Source organism: Anthonomus grandis, chromosome 10, assembly GCF_022605725.1.
Source record: "Anthonomus grandis grandis chromosome 10, icAntGran1.3, whole genome shotgun sequence".
In the NCBI taxonomy this organism is placed as follows: Eukaryota; Metazoa; Arthropoda; class Insecta; order Coleoptera; family Curculionidae; genus Anthonomus; species Anthonomus grandis.
In genome coordinates, this window is record NC_065555.1 from 6,977,502 (window position 1) to 6,989,918 (window position 12,417).

At 33.0% G+C, this 12,417-nt stretch overlaps 1 protein-coding gene across 3 annotated transcripts in view; it reads left to right on the plus strand.

The window, feature by feature from the left end:
- Positions 1–696: 696 nt before the first annotated feature.
- Positions 697–12,417, plus strand: part of LOC126741724 (rho GTPase-activating protein Graf) — a 77,125-nt gene continuing 65,404 nt past the window's right edge. For all 3 annotated transcript variants that reach the window (XR_007662304.1, XM_050448267.1, XM_050448269.1), the window contains exon 1: positions 697–1,077. Coding sequence is in view for 2 of the 3 variants with exons in the window: in XM_050448267.1 (XP_050304224.1) it covers positions 918–1,077 (160 nt within the window). In the remaining variant the exon portion in view is untranslated. The remainder of the gene's footprint in view (positions 1,078–12,417) is intronic.

Genomic DNA, 12,417 nt, shown 5'->3' on the forward strand with positions numbered 1-12,417 from the left:
TGGGTCACCTAGATTACGAAAACACCGGGTTCTCTCGTTGGATTCAGAACGACGAAACTAAGACAAAACCGTTGGAGTTTTCCCGATAGCTCCCATAGAAGCCGAGATATCGACTTTCAAAGTTTGGAATTTTTCATTATTATAATATTTAGGTATCATATTAAACTACTGCATTTGAAAAACTAATTGTTTCATATTTTTTCTTGTTTTCTTGAATTAAACTAGAAAAAGTGCAATGTAGTTTAATAATATACAATAAAACAATAATATATTAAATAAAACCTAAAATTTTCTATAAAATAAGCATACAGTAACAGCGAATAAAAAAAATATAATGGTTACGTACACAAATGCAGAAGAAAAAATATTACAATATATCTCAACAATCATTATAAAAATAAATCTATATAAAAACTATAGTATTTATATAACTGATCCTACCTGCGATTTTTCTTTTTCTTTTTCTAAAGTCATATAAAGCCAATGGCAACACAACTTTCTTCATCATCAGTAAGCATTTTCTGATCAAGACGTAAACTTCAACTAAAGATTGCGTAACTTAATTCTGCAATGTAGCGCAAATATCAATATTATGGCGCTATAATATTGATAGTCTAGGAGCCGCCTAACGATTAAGTTGCATCTGACGAAAGCGCGATTAGTGTGTACGATGGCAAAAAAAGTTTGGCATCTGTCATTACTGTCATGCGCATATGTCGTGTGCATTGTATCCCAAATTTAAATTGCGCCGTCGCAAATCGCTAAATTCCATAATCCACAGGTTGTTTTTTAGTTAGTCCGTGTTTATTTTTATTGAAGCTGGGACGGGATCTTGTCTGCGATATCCTGTTAGTGAATGTTTTCTTCAGTGGTGTGTTTCAATATTTATCTTAAATAATATTTCCGTAATAAAAGACATGGGTGTTGTGTTGCCCCCGTTGGAGTTTACCGAGTGTTTGAGTGATAGCCCCTATTTTAGGGAAAACTTACATAAACATGAACGAGAGCTGGAAAAGACTAACCAGCAGATAAAGAGGATTATTAAAGAAGTTAAAGACCTTTTGGCAGCCGAGAGACGTAAGAAAAATGTATTTTGTACTATGAAAGTAAAAATTGATGAATCTAAATGAGAATTAAAAAAAAGATTAGTCACTGAGTGAATTTTCAAAAATTAAAAAATAAAAAAACAAAATAATCTGGTTGTGTGTGATCTGGTCTTACTAAACACAACACACCCAGTAGAGTCCTACTGAGTTTTAAAGCACAAATTTATCAATATTAGGTATTTAGATTATGTTTTAGGTTTTCTTTGCCACTACATAATATATTTAATACATTAATCAAAGAAAATTATTTTATAGGGATCCCATGTTGGATTCTTGACTGTTAATATATAATAATAATTTATTTATTTATTTAATCACAGTATTAACAGCCAAAACCTACTTACAGATACCAACCTAAATACTAAGTAATATAAAGTATACTATTTTTTTTCCAAATATTTATAATTCACAATGGAGCATAGCTCTGTGTATGTATAAGGGTATCTATACTCTATTTCAGAAGTGTATAGAGCAATAAACTGGGGAATTCCGTTCTGTTTGGCTACATTTCGTGGTAGTTCATAGGCGCAGGTACTTATAATATTTATGAATTTAATTTTCATGGATTAAATGCCTTTATTTTGAAAGAGATTAAATACTAAATAAATACTTTTAATCCTTTTGTATAGGTACCTATCTTTTAACGCTTTGTAACATGCAAAAATGGGGTCAGGTAATATATACAGACTATAAATACTTTTAAATCATATTTTAAATGTTAGTAGTCACTGCTACGCTGTAGTGTAATCACAATATTATTATCCCAATATTTAAAAAATGGAGGTATTCAGTCCAACGAAAAGATGTACTAAAAATTCTACACTATCGCTGAGTGAAAAAGTTATTATTTTAAATGTACATGATTGCATAAAACATGATTACCCTAGTTTTACTGTGCAAGAAATTGTTGAAAAATGTTCTCGAATGAGTGGAATTGGAAAGTCCACCATTTTCAAATTGTTGTGGGAAAGAAAAGTAGCAGGTCAAGTGGAATCTCCCAAGCAAAAGCCAGGACGACCTACAAAAGTCCTTGATGAAAATGCTAAATGTATAATTTGAAGAAAAGTTCACTCTTTTTATTTTAAAAAGGAAATACCCACCCTAGACAAAATTTTAATGGAGCTTGGCCGAGATGACAGTATTCCGTTGATAAGTAGAAAACTTTTATGGAAAACTTTAAAAAATATGGATTTTGCCTTGGGAAAAGCATAACCGCAAAGCACTTTTACTGGAGAGCGACGAAATTGTTTGTTGGAGACGACAATACTTGAGAAGTATCAAGCGGTACCGCAGGGAGCAAAAGAAAGTTTTTTATCTTGATGAGACGTGGATTAACGAAGGTTATATAGTCCAAAAAATGTGGCAAGACAAAAATATAACCAGTGCTCACCAAGCTTTCATAGAAGGCCTGTCTACGGGTATTAAAGTACCTTCGGGAAAAGGAAAAAGACTTATAATCACCGCAATCAAGGCCTGCTAACCTTTGAGTCGACTCGCACAGGAGATTACCATGAAGACATGAACTCAGACGTTTTCGAGGACTATTTTGGTGAAATGATAAAATTTCTTCCGGCTAATTCGGTGGTGGTTATGGATAACGCAAGCTATCATTCACGGCGAATAGAGAAGACGCTAACTTCAAGTTGCAGAAAGCAAGAAATTATCGATTGGCTGACTGCAAAAGGTATTGCGTTTGAAGCAAATTTGATAAAAAAAGAACTGCTGGCAATAGCAAACTTACACAAAACTCGTTTCATGAAATACGCCGTGGAAGATATAGCCGAAAAATATAATATAACTGTACTGCACTTACCGCCATATCATTGGGAACTAAATCCTATAGAACTAATATGGGCGCAGGTAAAAGGATTTGTAGCAAGACAAAACACGACTTTTAAAATGAAAGATGTTAAGCTACTGTTTGATCAAGCCATTACGGAAGCGACACCAGAGAATTGGCGAAAAGCAGTCCAGCATGTAATTAAGCAAGAGGACAAAATGTGGGATCTTGACAACCTCATCGATCAGACAGTCGATCCTTTAATTATAATGTCAAGAGGTGATGACAGTTCGTCAGATGACGAAGAAGACTACAATCTATTATAATTTAAAATTGTTATACACTGTTCAAAAAGTGCCAGATCCAAAAGTGACATTTTTAACTGTTTTACTCTACATATTATGTTCAATAAATTTGTGAAAAAAATATATTATTCCATTTAAACAAAAGTAACTTTCTAAAATAAAATAGCATTTAAGTACATTAATTATAAGGTAAAAAACAAGTCCCAGTTGCACGCCTTTGGCGAACCGTTTTCAATGTTTATCAGTGGGTAACAATGGGCAAAACTCATAAATTGACCCAAAACCGGGTGGCACTACCTGCAATCAACGAAAAGAAAGAATTTTACATTGAAACTAATACCCAACTAAGGTAGTGGCATAAAATATTGGTGGATCACCAGGTACCACTTTTGCATACCTAATGAGGTTTTATTGCTCTACACACTTCTGAAATAGAGTATAATTACTTTAATATATATACAGTGGTGTCCAAAAAAAATAAGAGTGCCTGGTTCTAGTTGAATATTCCTAATAATATATTGTGCAACATAGAGAAAAAAGCTATAAGGATGTCATATTTGTACAACATATGCCATCAATGATAAAAAAAATAAATAAACATTATTCTTTGCCAGTTTAATTTTTATTTATAAATAAATATTTATTTCTTACAAGTTTTATGAAGGACAAAAAAATAGGAGTATTTTTCAAAAATGACCATAAAAAATTATAATTACAATGTACCGCGAAACAAACGACAGTATTAGATAAGCGAGTCGGTACTTTTTAAAATAACCTTTATTCTTGAGGATAGCTGCGGATCTTCATGGCATTGAATCAAATCAAATCAAATGATTTATTTCCATTAACATCATAACAATGTATAGGAATTGTCAATAAAAAACTACTCTTGGTCTGTTTTCAAACAAATCTCAAATTTAAGCAACACTATGAAACTATTGTAAACAAAGCATATAAGCTTCTTGGTTTTGTAATAAGAAATACAAAACATTTTAAAGAAATAAAATCAATAATAATTCTGTACAACTCACTGGTCAGACCGATCTTGGAGTATGCCTCAGTTATCTGGGCACCTAAAGCAATGGTGCATATTAATATGATTGATGTCTTATTTATTTACTACATAACTAACAACTTAAAATATAAGAACTGTTCTTTAATTAATCACCTATCATTTGCTGTTTCTAAAATCAATTTGAGAATAAGAAATAACAATATTTTCCAGTGTTCACCCTCAAGTTGTTCGCCATTTAATAGAATGATGCAAGAATGTAATAATTATATACAAAAATATGATATAGATCTCTTTAATATTAGTATTCGCCAAATTAAGACTGATTTTGTATCCTTATCTAATTAATCATTTACTTGTTAATCTGTTCTTTTTGTTTTTGATTTTTAATTGTAAGTAGGTGTATTTTGTTAAATGTTATTAGTTTTAGTGTAGGTTTAGTTTCATCATTATTATTGGTTTTCCTTTTTCTTTCTGCAAGCCAGTAAGCACTCCCACATATAATTACATTTCAAATGTGTTTGTAAGAGTATAAATAAATAAATAAACTATCTTAATAAAAATAGTATAAAATTACAAAGATATGAAAGGAAACAAATTTAACTTAATTTAGTCAATAAATCTACAGTTAAAGAACTCTGTCAATGAATAAAAAGGACAGTCAGCTAACATGGTCCTAAGAGCCCTCTTAAAAGTTGGAAAAGTCTTAGCTCTCTTTATTCTACATGGGAGATGATTAAAAATTTTGAGAGATGTAATTTCCGGACCATCCTGTACCTGCGACAACCGTGTAAAAGGGATGTATAATTTATCTGCATTTCGAGTTTCATAAAAATTAAGATCTCCAGATCTCATGTAGTTTGAAAGATTTTTATGTACTTGACATGCACACTCCAAGATATAAATGTTATAGTTGGGATTTTTTCTTTTTTAAAAGTACCACGGCAAGTTTCTCTGAAGGAAAGTCTAAACATCGTACATACAATGCCCTTTTGATTTATTAGCACTCTCCCAATACTGGAGGAATTACCCCAAGCTAATAAGGCATAGGATAGAGTGGAATGCACTGAGGCATAATAAAAGCTTTTAAGTGTATATGCATCCACATAGTCTTGAAGTTGCAAGATGGCATAATTGCTGCTGGACAATCTATTGCACACAGATTCCAACTGCGGATCCCATGATATATGTCTATCAATTACAATTCCCAAGAACTTGGTGGAGTGTTGTTGGATGAGGCTACTTGATGACTGCTCTCTAAGGAGTAAGCTCCAGTCCTGAATAGCTCGAATCAGAGTGAAAACAATAAAATTGGTTTTCAAACTATTCAAACAAAGACCATTTTTCTGGCACCACCCCGCAATATCAGCTATACACTTGGTGGCTTTTGAGTGGATAGACTGATAGTCAGTACCCGAGACAACTGCTGATGTATCGTCGGCAAAAAGTGTTATGTAGCTGTCATTAACCAGGAGAGGCAAGTCATTAATAAAAAATAAAAATAAAATGGGCCCAAGAACACTACCCTGTGGAACCCCAGTGATGACAGTTGCTCAATCAGATATGGTCACCTGACCACTAACTCTCAATCTAACAGCCTGGGTTCTACCTGTCAAATATGATTCAAGCCATTTATAAGCCGGACCTCTTATATCATAATGAAAAATCTTATTTTTAGTAGTAGTAGTAGTAGTAGTATTTTATTAATAATAATATACATACAATGCATTATTACAAGTCAAGTCACTTACTTACAAATAAGGATAAAAGATAAAATACAAATTAACAAGTTTTGCCCAAAAGCAGATAAAATATAACATCTAATCACAATATTTGCACTAAACTTAAAACACTTAACATACATTCTTATTAAGACAATATTAACATATAAGATTAAAATTAAAATTGGGATGAGAAGTACTCCTCAAATGAGTAGAATGCACCCCTCAAAAGATGCATTTTTATTTGTTTTTTAAACTGCGGAAGGCTAAGAGATTTAATGTTTGTTGGAAGACAATTATAAAATTTTGGTGCAAAGTATCTGGTTCCATTTCTTGATCTCTCAAGCCGGCTAAACTCAGGCACTAGCTCATTACAATTCCTAGTTTCATAATTATGAAAATGTAGGTGGGTTCTATAGTGATCCAGATTTTGGTGAACACGCAACAGGCACTGCATAATGTACACGGACGGCAAAGTAAATATTTTAAGCTTCCGAAAAGATTCCCTACAGTCATCTCGGTAACCCTGACCAGTCACAATACGAATACACTTTCTCTGCAGCCCAAATACTTTATCTATATGGCAGGAATGACCCCATGTCAGTATGGCATAAGTTAGCTGTGAGTGAAAACTACTATGATATGCTGTAAGTAAGACCTGCAAGGAAGTAATTCCCGCTAGATTTCTAAAGAGGAATAACAGACTGGACAGTTTACTAGACAGTTTGACTATATGTTGTTCCCAAGTCAATCCTGGATCAAGGTGAACACCAAGAAACTTAGCCTCACCTGAACAGCTTCCAAAAGCAGGATGCTCAGTCAATGTATTGTGCCGCAAAGTAAAATTAAGTGTTTGTGACTTTGAACTATTGAGAGAAAGAAGATTTGCCAAGAACCATTGAAAGAGGTTATTCTCGGGGGTCTGGAGATCTAAATTAATGATATTTAGATTTTTAATAGTAAAGCATGATTAATGGTATCAAATGCTCTAGTAAGATCAAAAAAGATACCAACAGATTTTAATTTCAATTCAAAATTATTCAATATATTTGTATAAAGAGATATTATAGCATCTGATGTAGAGAGTCCAGACCTGAATCCAAACTGATGACATGACAGTAAAGCAAAAGAATCTAAAAATGCAATAAGTCTTCTTTTAAAAGATTTTTCAAAGATCTTTAAGAATACAGAGAGGAGAGCAATAGGCCTATAGTTGCCCACTTCTGCGGTCTCCCCCTTTTTATGAAGAGGTATGACAACAGCTGATTTTAGCTCTTTAGGAAAATAGCCAAACTGAAATGATAAATTTAGAAGATAGGTATGTGGAGAGATAATATGCTCAGCACATGCTAGCAATAAGTAACAAGGTACCTCGTCTACACCGGATGACTTTTTCCTGGAGGAACATTTTATAATCTCAAGTGTTTCTCCTTCAGTGAGAGGGAATAGAAAAAGAGATTGGGATAAACTGTTGAAAGGCACATTCAAGGCATTCCCATGGGTGCCTGAAAATTATCTGTGATCTTTCGCACTGACTGTACAAAAAAATTATTAAATGTATTAGCAATATTGAGGTTCCACTAACTTTCATTCCATTATCAGTAACCAAATTAGGAACACACTTTGTTCCGTGATTTGAAAAGTTCGTGATTGAGTTAATAATTTCCCATGAGGCTCGAGTTATATTGTTAGAAGTAAGCAACTTTGTTGAATTATAGGCTTTTTTAGCATTTACGATATTTTCTCTATGTACCTTCAATCTCCTTCTATAGGATGTCAGTAACTCATGGTCATGAACGGTCTTTAGTTGAGAATGAAGTAGCCTCAATTGCTTGCCCTCATTAATTATCAATGGTGTTATCCACTGATGAGACTTTCTGTGATATGGCTTCGATTTGTTTACATAAGGAAAGCTCATATTAAATAAACTGGAAAATGTGTCAAAGAAGTAAGAAAATTTACTTTCAAAATCCAGAGTCTCAATAACTGACAGCCAATGCTCTTTGGCAACAAGTTGTTAAAATAGTGTATGTTTTCATCAGAAAAGGATCTAGAACTTATAAAAAATTTGCTTAGATCGTGACTGATTGGGTTTCCCAAGTCAAAACTCAGTATCTGAGCACAATGATCAGAAAACGCTACTTCAAAGGTTTCAGTTGAAAACAGTGCAGCGTTATAGTGAATATATTATCAATCAAGGTACAGGATGATCTCTGAGTTCTAGAAGGTTCAGAAAAAACTAGTTTAAGACCATATGAGCTAAATGCGTCCACAATATGTACTGCTTCTTTACATCTGGAAATAAAATCATAGTTAAAATCACCACATTAAAATATTAGGTTTATATAAAAGCTTTAACAATTTCTCAAAGTATTCAATAAAAGTTTTAAAATCAGAGCTAGGCAATCAATCAATCAACTTTTGGCATGTTTTAACTGGGATGGAATACCAAGCTTCCTGAACTTCCTTCGATAAATTTTCCTTATTTGTTGGTTTTTTACAAGCTAATCGGTTTTTCAACTTCTTCCAAAGGTTTTCAATAGGGTTAAGGTCAGGCAATTGTGATGGCCACTCCAGAACCGAAACCCTATTTTGTTTAACAATCCTTGCCGTATGTTTAGGGTCGTTATCTTGTTGATACACCCACCATATAGGCACGTTTTTTTCGGCATATGGTAGCATGACTCTATCCAAGATATCCAAATAAATTTCCCTTTTCATGGTTTCTTTAATTCAAAATATGGGACCTACTCCAATGAAGGAAAAACAGCCCCACAGTTTGATATTTCCACCTCTTTGTATAACTGTGCCTATTATGTGCCGATTATATTATTCATTCTTCCTTCTTCTAATGAATAATCTTCCATCTGAGCCGAATAAGTAGATTGTAGATTTGTCTCATCACTAAAAAGAATGTTGCACCAATTTCTTTGAAAATTCTTATTAAAATTATTCTTAATAAATGCCAGTCTTTATTTTATATTCATTCCTTTTGCTTAGAAATGGGACTTTTCTGGCTACTCGACCATATAATTGTTGGTCTTGTAAATGTCTTCTTATCGTCCTAGTGCTAATACTTAGGCTTAAGTTTCGTTTTATCGAGGTAGATGTGGAAAAAGGTTGTTTACTGACTACGCGTACAATAAACTTATCAGTCTTCCGTGTGGTTTTTCTTGGACGACCTCGATTTTCAGGAACATTTTCCATTTTATTTTGTCTTTTTAATTGCAAAATTAGATGCCTTTTTTCAATGGGGCTACATTGCTTTGCGCGACCTTCCTTTTCTAAGATAGTTATTATATAACTAACTTTTTTGTTAGTTATTATATTCACCTTCAATTCCCAAACATTAAGAATGAATATTAAGTTTTGTTTGGAAAGCTTTGTTGAAAATTTAAGATAAGAAAATATTGAATGATAACACTTTTGTTGCAATTTGTTTTGAGCAAATGGGTAATAGTCGCACTAGAAACTTCCCAAGGAGGCAATGTAAAATGAAGTAAATAGGAAACATATTTATGGAAAACATATTGATGCTTAAAAAAAAGCCAGCAATATAAATGATGAAAATCCGGTATTATATTCATACTAATAGTGCTGATGATTCAAGGTTATGACTTAAGTTGGTTTGTTAATCTTAATAAGGCACTTCCGTCCAGTCTCTCACATAATCTAAAATTATTAACAATTATGTTAATTTGGTTCCATCACGGTAAAATAGGTAGGCGCAGCTACTTAAACAAACTACATAAAAAATAGTTTTAACGAGAAAGTTTATGTACCTACTATGAGTCAGCAGAAACTATTATTATTATTATATTTAAATTTATGCTGTATGTCACAAATAGATTTTATTAGTTTGGTTACTAGAGCACAAACTATTAAACTCTCCATAAAACCTTTTCAATTTTCAAATACAGTCATTTTTAAAGTTTTCTTTGGCATGGCAATATTAAGAAATACAATATCCTTTTTTATTTAGGAGTTAAAAAGGGAAGTTTTGTAAGAATTGCGAATTACGTAAGTTCAATGCTTGGATTGAGTATTTTGGTTAACTAAAAATGGACTTGTTCGCACTGCATACCAATTGACCAAGAAAATGTTGACCACACCAAAAACGGCTTCGATGATACCGACGTCATAGCAGCCAATAAAAAGTACGTGTCAAAACACAATGGATAAATACTTATATATATAATAACATTCGAAATACATCACATTTTAAACTACTTTCTGCCTGTTATTGTTTTTAACGAGTCGTTCGACATAAATAGGGATATGCATGTACACGGATACACATTTAGGTCTGAAATGCGAATAGCATTGGAATATTATTTTTTAAGTAGTAGATCTCAAATGGTTAATTTGAATAACTTACAATCTGTTTTTGTAGAATTAAATTTGGGGTTCCTCAAGGATCAGTGCTGGGACCTCTGCTTTTTTTGATTCTACACTAATGACCTCGAGGACAGTGCTGATCTTATTCTCTTTGCCAACGATACAACTTTAATAAAAAAGGCATATTTAGATTTGGCTAATGTTAGCAATGCACCGGTTATCAATCTTGGGATAAAAATTGATTCCAAACTTTTATGGGATGCACATGTTGATTACATATGCCCTGGAATCGCATCTGTCGTTTTTGCACTTTGATGCAGAATGTGTCTCCTAAAGTTGCACTGTCTGCATATTTTGCATGTATCCATTCAAGAAACTCCTATGGGATTCTAGTTTGGGGGCATGCAACCAAAGTGAGACATATTTTCTCCCTTCAAAGAAAGGCCATTAGGGTCCTCGCCCTAAACCTGGACTATAGGGCGGAGTATAGAATGCATTTCTCAAGACTCAATATTTTAACTGTGCCCTGTTTATATATCTACTATTGTCAATATTAATAACTATGATACTTTTGAATATGTACATTCACATTTCACTATATAGAAATGACACCAATATTCATACAGAATTTCATAGAATTCATTGCATAAAAACGAGGGTATCTTTTTATGGCCCCTTGTTTTCTAATAAGTTACTTCAAGTGTTAAAAAAATATCTTGCCACTAAGAGTTTTTTTAGTATTGATGAATATATCAATAATAACTTTAGTGACCCTATCAATAATAACTTAAGTGACTGTGCACATTAGATTTAAGCTTGTGTAAGTATGCCTTTGCTTTTGGCCAATATGTAATTAACTGACTTGTGTAAGCTTTTATGTTATATTTTATAACATAAAATGTATAATTTATACCATAATTGGAGAATTTATACTTTTATACTAAAGTGTACCTACCTTGTGATCATATTTATGAACCTTTTATATTCTCTCATAAACGCGGAGTAAAAACTTTCCGGTGTTTCGATATCATGAATCTTATTAACAGAAATAGAGTGGTTTCTTTTTTACTATTGTTGAGATGTGTATGTGTTTATAAATATTTTTAACAACTACTTTACCGACAAACTTCTTACAGGCTGGTTCTTGAACAAAAAATAAGACAAAAATGTTATATGAATGTTTGTCCTAAACGTCTTACTTTCGGAACTGTAGGGAGTTTTTTTAAATAACTTTATGTAATAATGTATGTTTTAAATAACTTTAAATAACTTAATGAAGATATTTTTTTAAAAAATTTGCAGATGTTTTTTATGTATCAAGAGGGCATTTTTTGACGTACATGTAAGCGGTTTCTCGTATATATTTTTTAATCGGTTAGCATATGCTGATGACCTAAAGCTTTTCCATAGGATTGACTCTATAGCAGATTGTGGTCAACTGCAAGAGAACATCAATACTGTACACCATTGGTGCACTTTGAACCGGCTTAACCTTAATGTTTCTAAGTGTAATGTGGCCAGCTACTTTCAAATCAAAAGTCCAGTTGTCTTTAATTACTCAGTTAATGGAGAGTCTCTGGCAAGGTCTACCTGTTTTAAGGATCTTGGAGTCACCTTTGACCAAGAATTTTCTTTTATCCCTCACATTGAAGATACTGTTTCTAGAGCTACTCGCATGCTGGTCTTTATTATTAGAAATTGCAAACTATTTTCGAACACTGCCACTGCCAAAACTCTCTACTATGCATTTGTTGGATCCAGGCTGGACTACAGCTCCCTCATTTGGTCTCCCATTTACAACCAGCACATTCACCTATTAGAATCAGTCCAACGGCGATTCCTTAAATGTTTATGGTATTTAAGGATGATGGAGTCTATCCTCCAAGGGGTTTTGACCATAACCTGCTGCTCTCTAGATATACTGAACGGTCACTTGCGAAGAGGAGAGAAATGCATTCGGTGAAATTCTTGTTTAATTTACTTAACCATAAAATTGACTGCCCATCCCTTTTGCAAAGGATTTGCTTTCATATACCACGCCCAGGATCTAGACAGTGTCCAGCTTTTAACTTGGACACAGCCAGGTCCAACATTCTGTACCAGAGTCCTATTCACTTTATGTGTCAAAACTTTAACACTATTGCTGATTCTTGTG